Source organism: Mytilus californianus, unplaced genomic scaffold (assembly GCF_021869535.1).
Source record: "Mytilus californianus isolate M0D057914Y unplaced genomic scaffold, xbMytCali1.0.p SCAF_2, whole genome shotgun sequence".
Taxonomy (NCBI): Eukaryota; Metazoa; Mollusca; class Bivalvia; order Mytilida; family Mytilidae; genus Mytilus; species Mytilus californianus.
Genome location: NW_026262668.1, coordinates 105,978,816 through 106,005,760, shown reverse-complemented (window position 1 = coordinate 106,005,760; position 26,945 = coordinate 105,978,816). Strand labels below are relative to the sequence as shown.

The window sequence follows — 26,945 nt, the reverse complement described above, 5'->3', positions numbered from 1 at the left end:
AATGATATGGTAGGAGATACACACCAAACAGGATGTGTAAATTATTATATAATAAGTATTGTGCAATAGCAAGAAATTTTCAATTGCACAGTATTGCACAATAGCAAGAAATCTTCAATTGCACAGTATTGCGCAATAGCAAGAAATCTTCAATTGCACAGTATTGTGCAATAGCAAGAAATATCCAATAGCACAATATTGCGCAATAGCAAGAAATTGTCAATTGTACAGTATTGCGCAATAGCAAGAAATATTCAATTGCACAGTATTGTGCAAAAGAAGATACTTCCTATAAATTGCTTATTTCTTGACCAATTTCAATGGGGTTTTATTCTTGAATTCTTGGGGTTCTTTAATATGCTGATTCTAACCGTGTATTAAGTTTTTGGATTTTGGGCCCCGTTTTTAAATTGGTCCACATTTAGGTCCAAAGGGTCCAAAATTAAACTTTGTTTGATTTCATCAAAAATTGAATTATTGGGGTTCTTTGATATGCCGAATCTAACCGTGTATTTAGATTCTTAATTTTTGGTTCCGTTTTCAAATTGGTCTACATTAAGGTCCAAAGGGTCCTAAATTAAACTTAGTTTGATTTTAACAAAAATTGAATTCTTAGGGTTCTTTGATATGCTGAATCTAAACATGTATTTAGATTTTTGATTATGGGCCCAGTTTTCAAGTTGGTCCAAATCGGGGTCCAAAATTAAACTTTGTTTGATTTCAACAAAAATTGAATATATGGGGTTCTTTGATATGCTGAATCTAACCATGTATTTAGATTTTTGATTTTTGGGCCCCATTATCAACTTTGTCCACATTGAGGTCAAAAGGGTCCAAAATTAAACTTTGTTTGATTTCATCAAAAATTGAATTCTTGGGGTTCTTTGATATACTGAATCTAACCATGCATTTAGATTTTGGATATTGGACCATAATAGGTGAATGTCCAATTTAAAATTTTTAAGTTCTTAGACCACATTCATTCTGTGTCAGAAACCTATGCTGTGTCAAATATTTAATCACAATCCAAATTCAGAGCTGTATCAAGCTTGAATGTTGTGTCCATACTTGCCCCAACTGTTCAGGGTTCGACCTCTGCGGTCGTATCAAGCTGCGCCCTGCGGAGCATTTTATTGTAACTTCCAGACATAACTTGTGTGTTAGTGTATGGATCTCTCTGACATTGTACCACAAGGTTCCATATCACAAAAGGAATGCTGGGATTGATTTTGGGGGCAATTGCCTCAAAATTATAGGAATTAGGGGCCAAAAAAGGGGCAAAAAACAAGCATTTTTCTAGTTTCATGACAATAACTTGTGTGTAAGTATATGGATCTTTCTGAAATTGTACTACAAGGTTCCATATCGCAAAGGGAAAGCTGGAATTGAGTTTGGGGGTAATTGCCGAAACGTTTAGGAATTGGGGGCCAAAAAGGGGCAAAAAATAAGCATTTTTCTAGTTTCCAGACAATAACTTGTGTTCAAGTGTATGGATCTCTCTGAAATTGTACTGCAAGGTACCATACCACAAAGGGAAGGCTGGGATTGATGATGGGGGTAATTGCCTCAATATTTTAGGAATTAGGGGCCAAAAAGGGGCAAAAAACAAGCATTTTTCTAGTTTCAGGACAATAACTTGTGTGTAAGTGTATGGATCTTTTTGAAATTGTACTACAAGGTTCCATATCACAAAGGGAAAGCTGGGTTTGAGTTTGGGGGTAATTGCCCTAAACATTTAGGAATTTGGGGCCAAAAAGGGGCCAAAAATAAGCATTTTTCTAGTTTCCAGACAATAACTTGTGTTCAAGTGTATGGATCTCTCTGAAATTGTACTGCAAGGTACCATACCACAAAGAGAAGGTGAGGATTAAGTTTGGGGGTGATAAATCATAAGGGGGTTCAAAAAATTTGGGGGGGGATTTTTTTTTTTTTCCTTTTTTTTTTTTTTTAAATTTTCCATTTTAATTTGGTTATTTCTGATTTATATTTAAAAGCAAATAATAATGATATGGTAGGAGATACACACCAAACAGGATGTGTAAATTATTATATAATTAGTATTGTGCAATAGCAAGAAATTTTCAATTGCACAGTATTGCACAATAGCAAGAAATCTTCAATTGCACAGTATTGCGCAATAGCAAGAAATCTTCAATTGCACAGTATTGGGCAATAGCAAGAAATATCCAATAGCACAATATTGCGCAATAGCAAGAAATTGTCAATTGTACAGTATTGCGCAATAGCAAGAAATATTTAATTGCACAGTATTGTGCAAAAGAAGATACTTCGTATAAATTGCTTATTTCTTGACCAATTTCAATGGGGTTTTATTCTTGAATTCTTGGGGTTCTTTAATATGCTGAATCTAACCGTGTATTTAGTTTTTGGATTTTGGGCCCCGTTTTTAAATTGGTCCACATTGAGGTCCAAAGGGTCCAAAATTAAACTTTGTTTGATTTCATCAAAAATTGAATTATTGGGGTTCTTTGATATGCCGAATCTAACCGTGTATTTAGATTCTTAATTTTTGGTTCCGTTTTCAAATTGGTCTACATTAAGGTCCAAAGGGTCCAAAATAAAACTTAGTTTGATTTTAACAAAAATTGAATTCTTAGGGTTCTTTGATATGCTGAATCTAAACATGTATTTAGATTTTTGATTATGGGCCCAGTTTTCAAGTTGGTCCAAATCGGGGTCCAAAATTAAACTTTGTTTGATTTCAACAAAAATTGAATATATGGGGTTCTTTGATATGCCGAATCTAACCATGTATTTAGATTTTTGATTTTTGGGCCCCGTTATCAACTTTGTCCACATTGAGGTCTAAAGGGTCCAAAATTAAACTTTATTTGATTTCGTCAAAAATTGAATTCTTGGGGTTCTTTGATATGCTGAATCTAACCATGTATTTAGATTTTGGATATTAGACCATAATAGGTGAATGTCCAATTTAAAATTTTTAAGTTCTTAGACCACATTCATTCTGTGTCAGAAACCTATGCTGTGTCAAATATTTAATCACAATCCAAATGCAAAGCTGTATCAAGCTTGAATGTTGTGTCCATACTTGCCCCAACTGTTCAGGGTTCGACCTCTGCGGTCGTATCAAACTGCGCCCTGCGGAGCATTTTATTTAATTTTGTTTTGATCATTTTCAATTTCAGAGGGCGATGGTGAGAAGACAAATGTTGATTTTGATTTTTTAATTGATGGAGAATTTCTGCGACTAAACTTGGATAAGCATCTAGAAAACAAAGGCATATCAACAGTAAGTGTATTTAAGACATTTCAGTATCAGTATATATACAGAATGAATTACTGGTCAAGGAAGAAAAATTTACCTTCATTTATCGCTTAAGCGATATTAAAAAGTTTGTTTATCTTTGTTTTTTTCAAAATAAATGTCTGAAACCACTGGACCGATTGAAATCATAAGACAATTTGAATAAGCCTTAGATCATTAGTCCCCTACCGACGAGGTCGAAGAGGACTTTAGGTTTGCACTCTGTCCGTCTGTCCATTCGTCAGTCCGGCAAATCAGTTTTCCACACTTTTTTTCTTCGTTCTTGAAGATATTGATTTGATATAAATTTGGTATATAGTTTTGCCATGACAAGTTATAGATCAAGGTCGAATTTTGTTCCGGTCTGATGATTTAGTCCAGAGTTATGGTCCATAAACTAATTTTCTGAATGCTATATATATATATATATATATATAAAAATTATGAAGTGAAATCTAATGTTAAAGTGTTTTCAACACTTTTTTTCATCATGCTTGAAGCTATTGATTGATAATTGGTATATAGATTTATCATGACAAGTTATACAGATCAAGTTCGAAATTTTGTTTCGGTCTGATAATTTTGTGCAGAGTTATGGTCCTTGGACTTGAAAAATTCACTCATTTAATCAGTTTTCCACACTGTTTTTAGTCATGCTTGAAGATATTGACTTGATATTTTCTTTTTGTTTACACCATGACAAGTTATAGAACAAGTTAGCTTTTTGTTCCAGTATAATGACTTTTTATCCGGTAGGGGACTATGTATTGCCATGCAATACTCTCAGAATGCTTGTTTTTGATATAATAATATTAATAATTATTGACTATGATGGATAAAATGCATAATAAGTTTTTTCCCCCAGCTGAGCACCTGCCTGTAGAGGAATTTTAACCTGCTAATCAATTTAACAAATGGGATCAAACTTGGCAAATACCAGAGCTGCATGAATTGTTTATATTGAAATTGGATCCTCTTGTTTACTAATTGAAATTGCATTGGGTTAATGAGAACAAGGTGCTGTAATTTTGGTAGTTTCTGTTATCCTATTTATGTATTATTGACTACTCCATTATATCAATAATAATATTAATAATTATTGACCAGTCAGGGGTACTACTTGTACAAGTAATTTTTATTTACTTGAAGAAGTAAATATTAATGTACTTATATAAGTAAATTTGTAGGATACTTATACAAGTGTATTTTATTTACTTGTATAGGTAAATTATTTTTTGGCCTAATTATGTCCCTTAGACATTCAGATTTTTTTACTTATACAAGTAAAAAAGTCATCCTATCTTCTTTTCTTGAATTCTTAGAACTTCTTGCTCTAACAGAATTTTGAATTGTCTGTCCTTTGCAGATGTCTTGACTAATCATTTAAGTGTAATTTCATGGACAATGAAAATCTCATTTGTCTGTTATCTTCAGAATACTGCTCATTTACAAGCCCCCAAGGAGCAATTTCTGAAGGCCTTGCGCAAATACTTAAGATCTTTGCGCAATCAGTTTCTTTGTTGAATTAATTTACTTATACAAGTAAATTTTTGAGAAAATTAAGGGGAGATTATTCAAACATTATAATTAACTTATATAAGTATATTTTATTTACTTCTTCAAGTAAATAAAGAATAGTACCCCTGACTGTTGACTATGATGGATAAAATGCATAATAAGTTTTTTCCCCCAGCTGAGCACCTGTCTGTAGAGGAATTTTTACCTGCTAATCAATTTAACAAATGCGATCAAACTATTAAAATATCATAATATTTTTCTTATATAAGTCCATTCTATAAATAAAGATTTAAAAAAAATACCATTAAACATTGATAAAATTTGTGATTTTTATACGACCGCAAAAAATTTGCGTTCATATATTACTATTATGTTGTCGCCATCTTAGTCGTCCGAAGACATATGGTTTCCAGACAATAACTTTAGTATAAGTGAATGGATCTCTATGAAATTAACCACAAGGTTCAATAGCACAAAAGGAAGGTTAGGATTGATTTTTGGGGTTATGGTCCCAACTGTTTAGGAATTAAGGGTCATAACGGGGCCAAAATAGGCATTTTTCTAGTTTCCGGACAATAACTTGGGTATAAGTGTATGGATCTCTATGAAATTGTATCAAAAGGTTCCATACCACAAATGGAAGTTTGGGATTGACTTTGGGAGTTATGGCCCAAACCGTTAAGGAATTAGGGGCAACAAAAGAGGGGAAAAACAAGATTTTCTGGTTAATGGACAAATACTTAAGTATTATTCTATGGATCTCTTTGAAATTGAAACACAAGGTTCCATACCACAAAGGGAAGGTTGGGTTTGACTTTGGGGGTTATTGCTCAAACCGTTCAGAAATAAGGGACAAAAAGGGGTGGGGGGAGGAACAAGGTTTTTCTGGTTTCCAGACAAATACTTAAGTATTAGTCAATGGATCTCTATGAAATTGTACCACATACAGAAGGTTGGGGTCGATTTTGTTGGTTGTGGCTTTAATCGTTAAGAAACTAGAGGCCAAATAGGGGCCTAAAACCACTTTTCTAATACTGGCTAAGCTGGTTCTGACATAAAATTATTTCTGATCTATATAAAGAAACAACAAATACTGATATGGGAGGAGATACACACCAAACAGGGTGTGTTAATTATTAGGGCCCCACCGAATGGCGGACGCCCTATAGTGATCAGTCTTTCAGTCTGTCCGTCCGTCTGTCCGTCCGCCTGTCCATCCGTCCGTCCTTAACAAATTGTGTCTGCTCTATATCTAGAGAACCGTTATGATTTCAAAGTTTATACTTGACATGTATATAAACCAACACCAGAGGGTGTGTCATAATGTATGTACAACTTCCTAGGTCAAAGGTCAAGGTCAAAAACTTTGGTTTTAGTTGACAACCCCATGTCCTATGGTAAAGATCGTGTCCGCTCTATATCTTGTGAACCGTTATGATTTCAATGTTTATACTTGACATGTATATAAACCAACACCAGAGGGTGTGTCATAATTTATGTACAACTTCCTAGGCCAAAGGTCAAGGTCATAAACTTCAGTTTCAGTTGACAACCCCATGTCCAATGATAAAGATACAAATTTTTTACCACACATTATTCACAGCGGGGCCCACAGAGATGGCTCCTAACTCAATGATATCTAGTTATATTTAGTTTGTAAACAGATTTGAAGTATTGCACAACAGCAAGAAATCTTCAATTGAAAATAAGTACAAATCTTTTAACCAATTTCAATGAGGATTAATTTAAAGTCTTAATTGTTTGAGGTTTTTACCATGATTAACTATATTGGATATTTGAACATTTTTAAATAGGTCTACATTGAGGTCTAAAGGGTCCAAAATAAGACTTTGTTTGATTTTATCAAAAACTGAATTCTTGTGGTTCTATGATATGCTGAATCTATCTGTGCATTCAGATTTTTAATTTTGGGCCCTGTTTTGAAATTAGTCCATATTAAGGTCCAAAGGGTCCAAAATTAAACTTTGTTTGAATTCATGGTTGGTTTTTTTTATATGCTGAATCTAACCATGGAATTAGATTTTGGATATTGGACCATTAAGTAGATCAAATGTCCCATTTCAAATTTTTAAGTTATCTGACCACATTTATTCTGTGTCAGAAATCTATAATGTGTCAAATATTTAATCACTATCCAAATTCAGAGCTGTATCGAGCTTGAATATTGTGTCCATACTTGCCCCAACTGTTTTGGGTTCGACCTATGCGGTCGTATCCAGCTGCTTCAGGCGGAGCACATTTTTGGCTTATAATACATATTCACACAACATATATACATTCTTTTAAAACAACAATTAATGATAATGATGATTTCTGTATTAAGGAGTCATTGGTTGATATAGAATACATAGAAAAACAACAAGCTCCAGAACCAGAAGACTCACTAGTACATGATGACTGGGTCAGCTGTATACAGGGCTGTAAAGATTGGTAAGTATAATGTTACCATGGAAATACAGCAGTGTCCATAGAAAGGTATCAGCTGTATACAGGGTTGTAAATTATGTTAAGTATGAGAATAATGTAACCTTTGAAATACTCACGAAACAGTCAATAGTAAGATATCAGCTGTAAGTTGACCCACTTGTGGAAAGGACATCAATTTTGACTTTTTGATTCTATTTCTTAACCTCCAAAACCAGGGATGCTGATAGGTGCAGTTTGCTGTAGTCAGAATGGAATGTGGGCCCCAGTGAACACATGAACCACATACTGTAAATTCAGATATTATTGTATGTTTTTTTTTTTAATGCGAATAATGCGACAGGGTGAATATTGGAATAATAAGAACTCACATTCTGAATTCAATACATATATTTATATGTCGATTTTCTTGAAATCACAAAAATTTATTTTGCATTTTTGTCAATTCTTAAAAAATTTACAGTAGCTAACTTGGTTCGGTAGATATGTGACTGGTTTGATATTGCTTATTTAAAATTGTCAATTTTAGTATGCATTCTTTGAATTTCAGCATTTTGTCTGGGTGCTATGACAACACAGTACGACTCTGGTCAGTTAATGGTAGTCCATTTTTGACCATTCCTGGACACTCAGCTCCTGTCAAATGTGTTCAATGGATAACAGATGGTAAGAATTTGAAATAATGAAATAATTTGAAAGAACTATTATGGTATCTGTGACACCACATAGCTGCTAATATGACTGCAATTACTGTAAATAAACGAGTACAAAAAGCAATTAAGTAGTAGTTTGTTATTGTCTTACCTATGAGGAAATTGAGAGATTGTGAGAAAAAGGGATGCTAATTTGGTGGCATCAGCAGGGTTAGATTAATGTATAAAGCTCACTATTAAAGGTGGAAGAGCTAGGCAATCCATATATAGAGATGTCTAAGTTTCCATCTCGTTTTTTATGCCCCCGCTGTAGCAGATGGGTCATTAAGTTTTACCCTTGTCCGTCCGTACGAACGTCCCAAAATTTGTTTCCATTCTCTAACTTAAGTTTGCCTCAACCAAATGTTATGAAACTTATACACTATGCTTATTACCACAAAAAAAACAGATCAAGTTTGAATTTTGGTGGCGCCACGTTTACCGTTCTAGAGTTATGCCCCTTTACAAATGGAAAAATTGCTGAAATTTTCGTTTCTGTTCTCGAACTTAAGTTTGCCTCAACCAAACTTTATTAAACTTATGCACAATGCTGATTACCACAAAACACAGATCAAGCATGAATTTTGGTGGTGTCACTTTTACCGTTCTAGAATTGTGCCCCATTACAAATGGAAAAATGTTGAATTTTTCGTTTCCTTTCTATAACTTAAGTTTGCCTCAACCAAATGTTATAACACTTATATACAATGCTTATTACCTCAAACTCAGATCAAGTACAAATTTGGGTAACATCACTTTTACTGTTCTTGAGTTATGTCCCTTTATAACATTATATGTAAGCGGGTGCATCATCTGTGTCCCAAGGACACATTCCCCATTTATTTTTTTTTCTGACTGGGCTTTCAAAGGACTTTTAGGCAATTAATAACAGTTTAAGTACCATGCTTTTTTTTAAATTGACATAAACATTAGTCATTATGATGCATTATCAGATGATTGATACAGGGTATTAACACCTTTAGTTATTTGACATCATCATTAGACATAAATCTTTATTACTAGTTGCATTACAATAAATGTGCTGCCGAGTTTTTCAAAACTGCACACTTTATTTTAAGTTCCATTAAGGAACGTAATTGCAGTGATAATGATGGTTGAAAAGTTGTTGTTTGTCTTTTTTTGTATGTCTAGTTTTTCGGAGAAATCAGGCGGCAGTTGTTGACATGGTCTGTTGTACCTTACAGTATTTTTTGTGATTGATTTTTATGTATTATTGTACTGAAAAAGGACTTATTGTTTGACTATATCACAACAATAAATGTAACTTCTCTCATGGTTGCTAACATGTTAACATCATCAGTATTGAAGCCACCCCTCTTGCATCCACTGAAATTTTTTTACCACAAATTATTTTGTAATATCTTAAACAAATTCAAATACAAAAAATGAGAGACTAAAAAAATGATAATATTTTGTGTTACACATTTTTTCTATTTTAGATGATTCTACAGTCAAAACATTTATGTCAGGATCACATGATCAGACAATTCATATATGGCAGTGGGACTGTGAATCTAACTCGGTGGACTGTGTTGCTGCATGTAGAGGACATGCAGGTAGTGTGGATTGTATAAATGTTGACCACACTAAACAAAGGGTAGGTAAAATAAACAGTTGTAATGCTTTGGGACTCTGGATTACAGACTGAAGACAATAATAAACAAGGTTAAACAATATGTCATTGGAAATTTCTCATATATTTTAGCCAAGACTGGACAAAAGGGTTCAGTCCCTTTTTAAAGAAACCTTAAATACACAGTTAAAATATTTGGAACAAATTGTTAATATCAATAAAGTATTTATTATTCAATGACAGATTTTAAATACAGATCTTTTTATAAGAAATGTGCACATTGTGTTATTTATTTTCAGTTTTGCAGTGGATCCTGGGACAAAATGTTAAAACTCTGGTCAGCAGGTATGTATGATTTGTTTAGAAGCAATGTTTGTGTTTTGTTTTTTTTCAACGTAAAAAAGGTGAAGCATCTAGCGAACCATGAAAGGAACTTAGGGTTTTAAAAATCACAAATCCTCAAAATATCAAAAAAAACGAGGAATTCTTTTCAATTGATTTCAATTTTGCCTAATGGTTGAATAAAGGATATTTTGTCCTCAGGAATGTTTACAAGGATTTAATGACTCAGTCTAATCAAGGACACCACTGTTGAAACCACATCTGATATTTGATACTGCTGTTGAAGACACATCTGATCAATGACACCTCTGTTGAAGCTGCAACTGAACAATGACACCACTGTTGAAGTTGCAACTGAACAATGACACCACTGTTGAAGCCACATCTGATCGATGACACCACTGTTGAATTAACATCTGATCAATGACACCACTGTTGAATTAACATCTGATCAATGACACAGCTGTTAAAGAAACATCTGATCAATGACACAGCTGTTGAACCCACATCTGATCAATAACACTGCTGTTAAAACAACATCTGATCAATGACACAATTGTTGAAGAAATGTTAAAGAAACATCTGATCAATGACACAGCTGTTGAACCCACATCTGATCAATAACACTGCTGTTAAAACAACATCTGATCAATGACACAATTGTTGAAGAAACATCTGATCAATGACACAGCTGTTGAACCCACATCTGATCAATAACACTGCTGTTGAAGCCACATCTGATAAAATGAATTAAGAAAAATTAATGATATCAACTAAGTTCAACTTTGCCTGAGGGTGATGGAACCTTAGTTTCTCAATCATATCTTAACTTCTCAACAGAAAGAAAAAAAGTTATGTTATAAATCATATCACTACAGAAACACTAACTACTGAGCTGATGATACCCACAGGCTAGCTGTTCACCAGTGCTATTAAATGGAAATTACATTTCATAAATTTGGAGTGACCACATCATGTTTCCTGATTTATCTTCATTAGGAATGCTCAAAGCCAAAAATTTGAAAGTCAATGGCATGTTTAATGAGTTTGTTCATTCTGAAGTTATGTGCAATTTAGCTGGCATATATCAGTTGTCCTTGACCTCATTTTCACTTTCCACTGGCATGAAATCAATTTTCAGTTTTCATAATAATTTGATTATTTTAAAAAAGCTTCATTCCAGTATTCAATGCTAAGATTTCATGATGTGCTGATTTTCTTATAGTATAATTCCAGAAATCAATGCTCATTTTTCCTCTAAGTGAATTTCATTGATACTTTTGATATACACAGCCATGTTACTGTATTTTGATCTATAGGTTGATTTATGAATTTTACTACTACTGCAGTTTTGATTATTACATTGGGTTATATAACCATGTTTACCATGCATTTGTGGTCACTTCAACTTGAAACTTGGTACACGAGTTCATTATGATGCGAATTTTAAAAATTATATGCCAAAGTAGTATTTTGACCATGATTTCACGATTCATGAACATAGTTATCTAATGTAAGTGGGGCATGGGCTCTTATGGACACATATTCTTGTTGAAAATTACTAACTGCTAATTGCTTTAATTTGTTTAAAATTTACCCATTACATTTAGTTACTTTAGTCATACTGAAATGAAATCAACTAACTTAAGGTCATTGATTGCTTCCATTCGTGGAAATCTTGAATTGAGTATTTAAACCTATTGTTTACCATCATGACCATGGTAAAACTTTTCGTAAAATCAGTTTCATAATTGATCTAAGAAATCTTGAAATTAGTGAAAGCTACTTATCTTGAACTAACCTTATTTTTCATTTTTAAAGGGTCTTCATTTCATTGTTTGGAAATAAAGATTCAAAGTGATGATATAAAATATGTTGTAGTAATTACAAAATTTTTAAGCTTTATTAGATTGGATGACTTAGAGGATTAGATAATAAATAGATCTTTAGATTTGCTGTAAGAACAATGTTTATGCAGCTAGGATTCAAGAATCAATATAAGCTGCTACAGAGACTAATCAAGAAATGTGCGAGTTGTTAATTTCTAGTGTCAATATTTTTTTATTTATAAGAGTGTGAGGCTGTAGAAGATGAAGATGAAGATGGGGATATTCCTCATAAGAGAAGAAAAACATCCAGAAGAAAAGTGCAGACTCGGGTGTGTATAAGGCAATTATTTAGCCATTATATTTTTTTTATAATTTAAGAAAAGAGGTATACAAGATAGAAAGTACAAAGTTATGATTCTTTTGTGGTAGGTTATGCTTTGTACATTTCACTATTATTACAATACAAGATCTGTAAAACTGTCAAAATAACTGAAACTTTCAATGGACTTCTAACAAGAGTTTTGGTCGTTTAAAAGCAACAATTTTTTTCCCAAATTAAATGTTTTTGCCTATTATTTTAAAAAGTAAAATAGATAGACAGAAACTGTCAAAACAAAAATTATCAGCAATACAAGATCTGCAAAAATATAAATGACTGAAACAATTAACTCTTCATCTGAGCTAGTAACCTCAATAAACAGCCCTGTAAAGGTGCATTATTAAAATATCAATTGTTTGAGTAAATTTACTGTGTATGTATTGCTTAATGCATTATTTTTGGTGAAAGAAGACTGAAGTCTTATGAAATCCTATACTGCCGGCTGTAAAATCATTGAACCGTCACCAGGAGTGTTGCCGTATCCCTTTCTGTGCTTTACAATTTCATAACTTCCATGCCATATCTTGACACCATTGTTTACACACGATCAGTTTCAAGTTTGTAAAATAGCATCTGCATCATCTTATAATTTCATTAGTGTTATAATTTCTCATGTTTAATATCTACCTTTTTATTTATGTTAATTATTATATTTCATCTCATCTTAAATGTACATTATTTATTTACTTCTAACTGGATGTTTTTAAAGTAGATTTGGTAGTACACATGCGTTAATGTAATTATAATCTTAAACTAACGCGAATGATTCAGCGCCCTCCATCCACTGCCGTTTCTCGTTGGAGTAATTGGATTATTCGGGTTAATCCAAACCACGTTGGTTACGTAACTCTGCATGTGCACAAATGGGAAATTTAATTGTGCATCCGAAAGTTTCAAAATAACTTAATGATAAACAGAATTTTCTTTCATTCATACTATGCATCTTATGTTAAATTCAAGTATCTACTCAGAGAGTACGACTTCAACTCAATGATGCTTGACAAAAATGCACGAATTTAGTTGTTCCGTCTGTGTTCAGATCTTTAACACAATCAAGTCATATTCCGGTTTTAGAAAACATGCGTTTTTTTTAAAACGAAAGTTAGAATATTTCAGTATGTTATTACAATACTGATAAAGAGTCAAGCGCACACATACATCTGCTGGTGCTTTACACTTCAAACAAAGCAGTCAGTTGACAGAAATATCAATGTATGAACTAATGTCAGTTGATATTAATGTCAGAATCCATATTGAAAGTACATAGTCAGTCATTGTCGGAATGTCCCCAATGATTGCCTTTATTGCCTTACGTTTCAGAGTTTTAAATGATCAAAAAAGGGATTTAACAAATAGATAGTCCAGCTTTTTACCATTATTCTTCATGAAGGTACCTCCATTACAACCCTCGAGTACGGAACCAGCAGAGACAATTGTATTATATGTCTCTGGAACCATTGATTCGTTGCTGTCAATCGTATTATTGTTCACGAAAAATTTCAGAAAATGGCCGTTTGACGCCTGACGGAAAAGGGCATTCCTACCCTCGTACTTTTGTGTAAAATTTTAGATGAAAAACAAATAGGATTAATAGCAGTAAAATAGTGGTTCCCAATTTTGGTCAAGCACATACAGAAAATGAACGGGTTTGAATTGTTAACAATTAAGTGGTCAAAACCCAATCCCTTACCTAAGACAAATCTGCATTGGATATATTTAGCATTTTTATACCCCTGCTTTAAAAAAAATGGGGTATACTGTTTTACCTCTGTCTGTCCATCCGTCAGTCCATCCATCTGTCAGTCCGTCCATCCGTCCCATTAATATTTTTTGTCACATTTTTCTCAGCAACTACAATACAAGGATTTCTGAAATATGTTTTCATGGTTTATATAAGTCTGCTATACCATGTGATGCATTTTCAGATTCATCACTCAACAACTTCCTGTTTACCTTATACTTTTAGCGGGTGGGGTATCATTAGTGAGCAGTAGCTCACAGATTCACTTGTTCAATATATGTTTATAATGAAAAAAACAAGTAACCAGGAACAACTATAACAATTCATGATTAACTGATTGATGTTGGTGTTAACCCATACTTTAAGCACACTTGACTAAAATCATGGTGGCCAGTTTTTTTACAGGAAGGAGTTCGGAATACTCAAAGTGAACACTCTACCTTTGACAGAAAAACTTTCAAGTGAAACCTAATCAATTACTGGTATATAAATTGCTCGCATCAAGTTGACCATGCTGAGACGAATGTATGGAATTATAGAAAATTTAATTTGAATCAACAGTATTTGTAGATTTTTATGTTTAGTATAGTCTGTTTTGGTTGAGACATGAGTATTATTAAAGAATATTATTATTATTAAGTCAAAAAAAGTACGCGACAGATCCAAATGATCTTTGGTATTAAGTATCGGGTTAATAAAATCTATACGTCCAAAGCAATTATGGGACAGAGCAGGCTGGGTTGATGTGGGCTGCTTTAATGGTAATTCAAGTTACCTTTTATGCATCTTCTTCTTTGATTGAAAGTATAATAAGAGACAATGTATATCTGCTTCATATATTATAAATATATTAGCCTGTAATAGGTATAGATTTCTCTAGAAATTCATAATCTTTTTTTCAACCTTATTTCATGATTTCATATGTGGCACCACCCCTGGCCCATTGAAATTTTGGTTGAAAAGTAAAGACTGGTATATTTAAAATATTTCATCAAAGATATTGGTGGGCGAGGGGTGGCGCCACTGATAATTTTTCAGAAAAATGACATAAATTTCATCAAATTATGCCAAAAATCAGGCGTTCACAAATTCACCCACATTTATGACGTCAGAAATACATCACTAATGACATAATTGATCAAAAATCTGTTATAACTTAAACAATTGGACGTTTTAACATATATGTCTTCCTATAATTTTTTAACATCATCACAGTTAAAAAATATCAGGTTTTTAGGGCCAAAATTATGAGTATAAGTGAACCAACTCCTTTATATTTGCCTATTAAAGATGACACAGAGCTTGACATGATGTAGATGCTTGTCTATTTTTTTTTAGATCCACCTCTAAATCATCATTGGGTTGCTGTCTTATTAGGGTAAACACATTATCTTCTTTAATTCGTGTTAAAATGTGTTTGTTTTATAATCAAAGACTTGAGAGAATCACAACACATTTCTCCCATTGTATTTGAGATAAGATAATACAGCTTACAAAATAATGAATAACTGTTATATTGCTTTATTGTTTGATTAGGTACCAATCCTGACACTGTCTGGCCACAACGAAGGTATATCAGCAGTAGAATGGATAGACACAAATCAAATTTGTACCTCGTCATGGGATCACACAATCAAAATATGGGATCTTGAACAAGCTGAGGAAATTTCATCACTGGTAAGGTTGTATTTTTAACAGAGAAATGTGTCTCTAAAATAAACCAAGGAGATCTCCTAATTGCTTAGGTTTTTATCTGAATCTTTGCTTTTATTTATCAAGGATAATCTGTTCATTGACAGGTTTTATAGCTAATAATTATGGCTTTAGATCTTGGCTCTAAAACAAGCCTCATAACGCTCGGTATAAAGATATTGACAAATATAATGCCTACCCATGTTAAAATGAGCATAGAACATGGCATGAAAGAACAATTTCTTAATTTACATAAATATTGGGCAATAACATCAAAATTTCTTTTTAATTTCAGCAAGGATCAAAAGTATTTTTAGACATGAGTTATTCTCCATTAAACAGACAAATAGTAACTGGGTCATCAGATAGACATGTTAGACTGTGGGATCCAAGAAGTTCAGGTTTGTTTAAATATTAAGGAAATCACTAAAAAATTAATTGGGTGATCTTCTTTGCTTGTTAATTTAGATATACAGGAAATCAAAAAATTTATTTGGTTGATCATCTTCGCTTGTCAAAAGTCAGGTCAACTAGGTATACTGTTTTGGTATATGAAATGGTTTAAAAGGGTACATATTTGTTTGACATGATTCATCTAACCTTGACCTTATTTTATGGCTCATTTATCGAGGTTCAGCTTGCCTGATAACTGCAGTTTCTCTTAATACCATAAATATTGAGTCAACTATATAAGGTATATAAAGTAATGTTTTTTAGGGTACATGTCTGTCTGACACGATTCATCTGACCATGACCTTTCTCATTGATCAAAGGTCAATTTTTTGTGATTAGGTTACTTTCACAGGTTGTAAAAAATGATAGGTCAACTGGTTTTGGCTTATAGATCCAGGTCTAACAAAAGGTATCACAAAAGTTCAAACATAAAATTCAGTCATTATCAGTATTACAGTAAAGCAGGAGAGACAGTTCAGCCTGTGCACTCAAAATGATCCTTCTAAAACTTTCCTGATCCTAAATCTTTTCCTTGAACAAATAAAATTACCTCAAATTAACATGAACAACAGAAAGAGAGTAGGTTTGATATGGCCCCTATTTCTAGCTTAAATTTCAATTTATGATTTATTTACCAATATCACAATGAATCATAGCTAAAAACAAATGAATTGATAGGAAATATGTCGATTTGTTGAAAATTTATGTATTTAATGTTCTTTTTATGAAGTCACAAGAAGCCCTCTTGATTTTTTGGACAGGAAACATTTAGTTTTTCGAAGGCTGCACTCTTATGTTTCCTAGACCTAATTTAGATTGAAATACAGCAGATTTTGTCAAATTTTACAAAAAATCTCTACTTATAACCTATTTGCTTTGTAAATATAAAGGTGTTATACGAAAAGATATACAAAACAAGAGGCTGTCAGAGTAACAGCAAACCGGATTTTCCTGCAGAGTTCAAACCCTGAACAGTTGAGCAAGTATGGACACAACATTTAAGCTTAAAACAGCTCTGAATTTGGATTGTGATTGAATATTTAATACAGCATGGGTTTGTGACACAAAATAATGTGGTCAAAGAACTGAAAAATTTGAAATTGAACATTTACCTATTATGGTCCAATATCCAAATGCTAAGTACATTGCTAGAATCAGCATATCAAAGAACCCCAAGAATTCAATTTTTGTTGAAATACTTCTGAGTTAAACCATTTCTGTTTAAATGGAAATAACTTATACTTTATTTCCATGAACTAATCACGTTAATCTAAAATTAAATATGATTTAACCATAGACTCTAAAATTAGATATGATGTAAAGTGATATGATGTTATATTTATTTTTAAATTATAATCAAATATAAATAATAGTTTTCTAATAAATCTGTCTCTCCAATTATAATTGGGTGATTGCATTGAACATTACCAGATGTGTGTTATCTTATCACTTAGTGTATAAATCAAAATCAAATTATATAGTTGATAGTTCCCAATATTTTTTCTTTCATCTGCAGCCGCCTGTACATCCCCAATTTGATAACCAATATTTCCTTCGAAAATCCGGTTAACTATATCTATTTTACTGTCTTACGTGGCATTTCAGCAACTTTAAACAATGGACCTAATATTTATGGCCAAATATAGCCCTAATCGAACTTAATTATTTGTTTTAAATCCAGACCATTTTGTCAAATTTCACCAAAACCTCTACTTGTGGCCTAATTGGGTTGTTACAGTTAATGCTTTATTAGAAAATCTGTGCAAAAATAGTTCTATTTCACTTTCTAATGTGTCTTTTTATCAACTTGAAACACAAGGTATTTTTATACGACCGCAAAAATTGAAAATTTTTTGGTCGTATATTGGTATGACGTTGGCGTCGTCGTCGTCGTCGTCTGGCGTCGTCCGGCGTCGTCCGAAGACACATTGGTTTTCGCACTCTAACTTTAGTTTAAGTGAATGGATCTCCATGAAATTTTACCATAAGGTTCAATACCACGAAAGGAAGGTTGGGATTGATTTTGGGGGTTATGGTACCAACAGTTAAGGAATTAGGGGCCAAAAAGGGGCCAAAAATAAGCATTTTTGTAACTTCCAGACAATAACTTGTGTGTAAGTGTATGGATCTCTCTGACATTGTACCACAAGGTTCCATATCACAAAGGGAGGCTGTAATTGATTTTGGGGGTAATTGCCTCAAAATTTTAGGAATTAGGGGCCAAAAAAGGGGCAAAAAACAAGCATTTTTCTAGTTTCATGACAATAACTTGTGTGTAAGTGTTTGGATATTTCTGAAATTGTACTACAAGGTTCCATATCACAAAGGGAAAGCTGGAATTGAGTTTGTGGGTAATTGCCCGAAATGTTTAGGAATAGGGGGCCAAAAAGGGGCCAAAAATAAGCATTTTTCTAGTTTCCAGACAATAACTTGTGTTCAAGTGTATGGATCTCTCTGAAATTGTACTGCAAGGTACCATACCACAAAGGGAAGGCTGGGATTGAGTTTGGGGGTGATGAATCATAAGGGGGTTCAAAAAATTTGGGGGGGGGGGATTTTTTTTTTTTCTTTTTTTTTCTTTTTTTCCTTTTTTTTTTCTTTTAAAATTTTCCATTTTAAGTTGGTTATTTCTGATTAATATTTAAAAGCAAATAATAATGATATGGTAGGAGATACACACCAAACAGGATGTGTAAATTATTATATGATAAGTATTGTGCAATAGCAAGAAATTTTCAATTGCACAGTATTGCACAATTGCAAGAAATCTTCAATTGCACAGTATTGCGCAATAGCAAGAAATCTTCAATTGCACAGTATTGCGCAATAGCAAGAAATATCCAATAGCACAATATTGCGCAATAGCAAGAAATTGTCAATTGTACAGTATTGCACAATAGCAAGAAATATTCAATTGCACAGTATTGTGCAAAAGAAGATACTTCGTATAAATTGCTTATTTCTTGATCAATTTCAATGGGGTTTTATTCTTGAATTCTTGGGGTTCTTTAATATGCTGAATCTAACTGTGTATTAAGTTTTTGGATTTAGGGCCCCGTTTTTAAATTGGTCCACACTGAGGTCCGGGGATTTTTTTTTTTTCTTTTTTTTTCTTTTTTTCCTTTTTTTTTTCTTTTAAAATTTTCCATTTTAAGTTGGTTATTTCTGATTAATATTTAAAAGCAAATAATAATGATATGGTAGGAGATACACACCAAACAGGATGTGTAAATTATTATATGATAAGTATTGTGCAATAGCAAGAAATTTTCAATTGCACAGTATTGCACAATTGCAAGAAATCTTCAATTGCACAGTATTGCGCAATAGCAAGAAATCTTCAATTGCACAGTATTGCGCAATAGCAAGAAATATCCAATAGCAAGAAATTGTCAATTGTACAGTATTGCACAATAGCAAGAAATATTCAATTGCACAGTATTGTGCAAAAGAAGATACTTCGTATAAATTGCTTATTTCTTGATCAATTTCAATGGGGTTTTATTCTTGAATTCTTGGGGTTCTTTAATATGCCGAATCTAACTGTGTATTAAGTTTTTGGATTTAGGGCCCCGTTTTTAAATTGGTCCACACTGAGGTCCAAAGGGTCCAAAATTTAACTTTGTTTGATTTCATCAAAAATTGAATTATTGGGGTTCTTTGATATGCCGAATCTAACCGTGTATTTAGATTCTTAATTTTTGGTTCCGTTTTCAAATTGGTCTACATTAAGGTCAAAAGGGTCCAAAATTAAACTGAGTTTGATTTTAACAAAAATTGAATTTTTAGGGTTCTTTGATATGCTGAATCTAAACATGTATTTAGATTTTTGATACTGGGCCCAGTTTTCAAGTTGGTCCAAATCGGGGTCCAAAATTAAACTTTGTTTGATTTCAACAAAAATTGAATATATGGGGTTCTTTGATATGCTGAATCTAACCATGTATTTAGATTTTTGATTTTTGGGCCCCGTTATCAACTTTGTCCACATTGAGGTCAAAAGGGTCCAAAATTAAACTTTGTTTGATTTCATCAAAAATTGAATATATGGGGTTCTTTGATATGCTGAATCTAACCATGTATTTAGATTTTTGATTTTTGGGCCCCGTTATCAACTTTGTCCACATTGAGGTCAAAAGGGTCCAAAATTAAACTTTGTTTGATTTCATCAAAAATTGAATTCTTGGGGTTCTTTGATATGCTGAATCTAACCATGTATTTAGATTTTTGATTATGGGCCCAGTTTTCAAGTTGGTCCAAATCGGGGTCCAAAATTAAACTTTGTTTGATTTCAACAAAAAATGAATATATGGGGTTCTTTGATATGCTGAATCTAACCATGTATTTAGATTTTTGATTTTTGGGCCCCGTTATCAACTTTGTCCACATTGAGGTCAAAAGGGTCCAAAATTAAACTTTGTTTGATTTCATCAAAAATTGAATTATTGGGGTTCTTTGATATGCCAAATCTAACCGTGTTTTTAGATTTTTAATTTTGGGTCCCGTTTTTTAAATTGGTCTACATTAAGGTCCAAAGGGTCAAAAATTAAACTTAGTTTGATTTTAACAAAAATTGAATTCTTGGGGTACTTTGATATGCTGAATCTTAACATGTGTTTAGATTTTTGATTATGGGACCAAGTTTGTCCAAGTTGGGGTCCAAAATTAAACTTTGTTTGATTTCAACAAAAATTGAATATATGGGGTTCTTTGATATGCTGAATATAACCATGTATTTTGATTTTGGACATTGGACCATAATAGGTAAATTAAAAAAATTGAAGTTCTTAGACCACATTCTTTCTGTGTCAGAAACCTATGCTGTGTCAAATATTTAATCACAATCCAAATTCAGAGCTGTATCAAGCTTAAATGTTGTGTCCATACTTGCCCCAACTGTTCAGGGTTCGACCTCTGCGGTCGTATCAAGCTGCGCCCAGCGAAGCATTTTATTTATCTTGAAACAAGGGACTTAATATTATGGGCCAAATATGACCCTTACCTAACATACTTCTTTTGCTTGAAACTTGAAAGAAGTACTTATGTAACCACAAACCAAATGTAAATGGCATAATAAAAGTACTTCTTAACATACAAACTGTAATCAGAAACCTTATCATTTCCACAACTTACATATCCAAAGTCAACAAACCAAATAAAATTAAGGAGATGTGGTATGATTGCCAATGAGACAACTATCCACCAGAGTTCAAATAAAGTGGATGTAAGCAATTTATCGCCACCATACGGCCTTCAACAAAGATAAAAACCCATACCATAATGTCAGCTATAAAAGGCCCCTTCTTACTTCTTAACATACAAACTGTAATCAGAAACCTTATTTCCACAACTTACATATCCAAAGTCAATAAACCAAATAAAAATAAGGAGATGTGGTATGATTGCCAATGAGACAACTATCCACCAGAGTTCAAATAAAGTGGATGTAAGCAATTTATCGCCACCATACGGCCTTCAACAAAGATAAAAACCCATACCATAATGTCAGCTATAAAAGGCCCCGACATAAAAAATGTGATACAATTCAAACAAGAAAACCAACAGCCTAATTTATAACAAAACAATTTACAGAAAAACAAATATGACAGACATGAACCAACGACAACCACTGAACTACAGGCTCCTGACGGGTGCAGGCCGTTTCGTAACCTGGTCGTTTCGTAACTAGTCGATTCGTAACTTACTAGGTCGTTTCGTACCTGAGACGTTTTGTAACCTTATATCAATATATAATAACAATATGAGTCGTCGGTTACGTAAAAAATAATGAAAAGACTTATTGATGTATATATATATCTATATTTATTTATTAAATAATTGATTGCACATAATTTTACACTTTACAAGTACAGTTTTGCATTTAGATGTACCCCGTCTTTATCAAAGTATTTAGTCTTCTGCCACGTGCTTTGATGTCTCCAATACTTGACACCACTCATCTTTATGTTGCTTAGTTCTTTATTTATCTTCTTTTTTTTTTCTATCATAAGTTGTTTCGTTCATGTTTCATGTGAATATAATAAGATAAAGTGTTCTAAAAAAAAATAAAAATAAAACTTTAAACTCCGCCAACGCCGGTCCCCAGCCCGGGTGAAAAAGGAGGAGGGTTAACCGTTATGCAATTGCATGTAAAAGTGAAAAAAAAGGAGAATTATTATTTTTCTCAGGTCGTGTGCCATAGGTCGTGTGCCATTAATCTACTTAATCATTTTACACCTACTGTAATTACTTTTTATTACCTGTCATTAGTTGTCATAAAACCATTAAAGTTGTCACCGAGCGTAATTACCAATTAGCCAATTAGCCAATAATTAAAAAGATTTAAGAAAGTTTTAAATTAAAAATATTACGAGATTGTTATTATTAGATGAACAATTTGATCATTTTTAAATAATAACTTTAACTGTTTCATTTAAACTAATTAATTTAAACTAACACTTTATAACCATATATAATTACACCAGGTACGAAACGTCTCAGTTACAAAACAACGTAGTTATGAATCGACCAGGTACGAAACGACCAGGTTACGAAACGACATGCATTCCTCCTGACATGGGACAAGCACATAAAGAATGTGGCTGGGTTAAACATGTTAACCATGATTGCTTTACAGAAAATATACACTTGTGAACCCCTTGAATCATTAAAGATATTGTTTTATTAATTTTTTAATGCATATTTTTTTTTAAAGCATACAACACGATAAGTGAAACAATTTTTTGCCTAAACTTAAGGTCAAGGAACAATAAATGGGCTGTACAGTGTCAGACCTATAGTTGCTAACTCCTACTTCATTTGGTCTCTGGTGAAGCGTTGTCTCTTTGACAATTATGCCACATCTTCTTATTTATATGGGTCACATATTTTGGTAAAAATTTTCTTACAACTTCTACACAAATCAAAATAAGCTTTAACAAAGTCATAAAACTAAATGCATTATTTTTTTTGATGTATTGATCAAGTTTTATTATATTGCAATTGTATCCCAATTTTTAAATAAATGGAGAATGTGTCTCCATGGACACAGATGATGCCCCCGCTTGCATACAACATTATAAAGGGACATAACTCAAGAGCAATAAAAGTGACGCTACCCAAATTTGTACTTGATCTTAGTTTTGTGGTAAAAAGTATTGTGTATAGGTTTCATGTTTGGTTGGGGCAAACTTAAGTTACAGAACAGAAACTAAAAATTTTGCAATGTTTCGATTTATAGAGGGGCATAACTCAATAATGGTTAAAGTGACTCTACCCAAATCCATTCACTTGAACACAAGTTATTGTCTGGAAAATGCTTGTTTTTTGGCCCCTTTTTGGCCCCAAATTCCTAAGTGTTTAGAACAATTACCCCCAAACTCAAACCCAGCTTTCCCTTTGTGATATGGAACCTTGTAGTACAATTTCATAAAGATCCATACACTTACACACAAGTTATTGTCCTGAAACTAGAAAAATGCTTTTTTTTTGCCCCTTTTTAAACCCTGATTCCTAAAATTTTGAGGCAATTACCCCCAAAATCAATCCCATCATTCCCTTTGTGGTATGGTACCTTGCAGTACAATTTCAGAGAGATCCATACACTTGATCACAAGTTATTGTCTGGAAACTAGAAAAATGCCTATTTTTGGCCCCTTGTTGGCCCCTTATTCCTAAACGGTTTGGGCAATTACCCCCAAACTCAAACCCAGCTTTCCATTTGTGATATGGAACCTTGTAGTACAATTTCAGAAAGATCCATACACTTACACACAAGTTATTGTCATGAAACTAGAAAAATGCTTGTTTTTTGCCCCTTTTTTTGCCCCTAATTTCTAAAATTTTGAGGCAATTACCCCCAAAAATTAATCCCAGCATTCCCTTTGTGATATGGAACCTTGTGGTACAATGTCAGAGAGATCCATACACTAACACACAAGTTATGTCTGGAAGTTACAAAAATGCTTATTTTTGGCCCCTAATTCCTTAATTGTTGGTACCATAACCCCCAAAATCAATCCCAACCTTCCTTTTGTGGTATTGAACCTTATGGTAAAATTTCATAGAGATCCATTCACTTAAACTAAAGTTAGAGTGCGAAAACCAATAATGTCTTCAGACGACGACGACGCCAACGTCATACCAATATAAGACCGCAAAATTTTTTTGCGGTCGTAAAAAAATTACTTGAACAATGAAATCATTGATATTTTTAGTAAAAAAATGAAAAATCTAGCAATTTTTCCATTTGTAAAGGGGCATAACTCTAGAACAGTAAAAGTGATGCCACCAAAATTCAAACTTGATCTGTGTATTGTGGTAATAAGCATTGTGTATAATAAGTTTCATAACATTTGGTTGAGGTAAATTTAAGTTAGAGAACAGAAGGTCCAAGGACACAGTTATCGTCCTTTAGTTTTTGTTGTCTACAAATATAGTCCCTAGTGTGAACAGTGTATAACTTGCATTTTTTTTTTATACACTTTCCCAATGTATTTCTTGATATTTAATGCATGAAATATTAAGTAAGGGGATGAAATTACATGTTAAAAAATTTGGGTGCTGAATCTTTATGTTAAGTAGTGATTTGGTCCAGTTAAAAAAGGTCAAAAATTAGTACGTCTGAAGCTGTCAAACTGAATTTTAGACCCCCTTAACACAGAATTGTCAATATTTTGAGTTAGAGCTGGTAGAAGTTTCTATAATTTTGATATTATTTGTCCCAATAGTAGTACACTACACTGTAAAAATCTTTTTGAGATAGAGCAGGTGCGATTTTTTATACGACCGCAAAAAAATTTTGTGGTCGTATATTGGTATGACGTTGGCGTCGTCGTCGTCGTCCGGCGTCGTCGTCCGAAGACACATTGGTTTTCGCACTCTAACTTTAGTTTAAGTGAATCGATCTTTTTAAAATTTGACCATAAGGTTAAATACCACAAAAGGAAGGTTGGGATTGATTTTGGGGGTTATGGTACCAACAGTTAAGGAATTAGGGGCCAAAAATAAGCATTTTCTAGTTTCCAGACAATAACTGTGGAACGGTGTATGGATCTCTCTGAAATTATACTACAAGTTTCCATACCACAAAGGGATGGTTAGGATTTGCTTTTGGGGGTTATGGCTCAAACCGTTTAGGAATTAGGGGCAAAAAAGGGGGAAAAACAAGGTTGTCCTGGTTAATGGACAAATACTTTAGTACAAAACATAATTAAAAGCAGTGTAAGGGAGATAAATCAAATACATCATTGAAATTATCTCCCTTACACTGCTTTTAAATTATGTATAAAGTAATGGTTAATGAACAATAAAGATAATTTAAAACAGTGTAAGGGAGGTAATCCAAATACAACGTTTTGGTTACTTCCCTTACACTGCTTTTAAATTATGTTTAAAGAAATGCATATTTATAAAGGAAGACCAGTAAAAATATCTGCAAATGTTGCATCTTTTTTTTTTACAAAAAAATCCATATGAAAGATTTGACACTATATTTTTAATTCTATTATAAAATAGATTAAGTTAGCACTATGGTAAATTTAAATGGGTAATTATGGTTCCCAACTCCATTGGAAATTTGAATTGAGATTATGACCATATCTTGAGGGAAAGAATTTTTTTGGGGAAAAAAAGGGGGCATAAAAAGAAATTGTGGGGGGTCAATTTTTTCTCATTTCAGATTTCAGAAATTAAAAAGAATTATTCTTCAAATATTTTTTTTTTTTCAAATTTCAAATATTGAAAAATTTCAAGAAGTAATCTTTAATTGCACAGTATGGTGCATTAGATTTGTAAAATCTTTGATCACATTTATTTATTTGTTATGCCGAATCTAACAGTGTATTTAGATTTTTAATTTTGGGTCCAGTTTTCAAATTGGTCTACATTAAGGTCCAAAGGGTCCAAAATTAAACTTTGTTTGATTTTAGCAAAAATTGAATATATGAGGTTCTTTGATATGCTGAATCTAAACATGTATTTAGATTTTTGATTTTTGGCCCAGTTTTCAAGTTGGTCCAAATTGGGGTCCAAAATTAAACTTTGTTTGATTTCAACAAAAATTGAATATATGGGGTTCTTTGATATGCTGAATCTAACCATGTATTTAGATTTTTTATTTGTGGACATCGTTATCAAATTGGTTCATATTGAGGTCAAAAGGGTCCAAAATTAAACTTTGTTTGATTTCATCTAAAATTGAATTATTGGGGTTCTTTGATATTCCAAATCTAACCATGTATTTAGATTTTTAATTTTGGGTCCTGTTTTTTAAATTGGTCTACATTAAGGTCCAAAGGGTCCAAAATTAAACTTAGTTTGATTTTAACAAAAATTGAATTCTTGGGGTTCTTTGATATGCTGAATCTAAACATGTGTTTAGATTTTTGATTATGGGCCCAGTTTTCAAGTTGGTCCAAGATAGGGTCCAGTATTTAAACTTTGTTTGATTTCAACAAAAATTGAATATATGGGGTTCTTTGATATGCTGAATCTAAACATGTATTTAGATTTTTGATTATGGGCCCAGTTTTCAAGTTGGTCCAAATTGGGGTCCAAAATTAAACTTTGTTTGATTTCAACAAAAATTGAATATATGAGGTTCTTTGATATGCTGAATCTAACCATGTATTTAGATTTTTTATTTGTGGGCCCCGCTATCAAATTGGTTCATATTGAGGTCAAAAGGGTCCAAAATTAAACTTTGTTTGATTTCATCAATAATTGAATTATTGGGGTTTTTCGATATGCCAAATCTAACCGTGTTTTTAGATTTTTAATTTGGGTCCCGTTTTTTAAATTGGTCTTCATTGAGGTCCAAAGGGTCCAAAATTAAACTTAGTTTGATTTTAACAAAAATTGAATTCTTGGGGTTCTTTGATATGCTGAATCTAAACATGTGTTTAGATTTTTGATTATGGGCCCAGTTTTGAAGTTGGTCCAAGTTGGGGTCCAAAATTAAACTTTTTTTGATTT

The 26,945-nt window shown here is 32.8% G+C and overlaps 1 protein-coding gene across 1 annotated transcript in view; it reads left to right on the top strand.

The window, feature by feature from the left end:
• Positions 1-26,945, top strand: part of LOC127728529 (ribosome biogenesis protein wdr12-like) — a 42,179-nt gene that overhangs the window by 9,324 nt on the left and 5,910 nt on the right. Inside the window, exons 3-10 of the mRNA XM_052235953.1 lie at positions 3,168-3,271; positions 7,149-7,255; positions 7,800-7,915; positions 9,402-9,559; positions 9,835-9,880; positions 11,950-12,035; positions 15,363-15,503; positions 15,814-15,919. Of these exons, the coding sequence (XP_052091913.1) occupies positions 3,168-3,271; positions 7,149-7,255; positions 7,800-7,915; positions 9,402-9,559; positions 9,835-9,880; positions 11,950-12,035; positions 15,363-15,503; positions 15,814-15,919 (864 nt within the window). The remainder of the gene's footprint in view (positions 1-3,167; positions 3,272-7,148; positions 7,256-7,799; positions 7,916-9,401; positions 9,560-9,834; positions 9,881-11,949; positions 12,036-15,362; positions 15,504-15,813; positions 15,920-26,945) is intronic.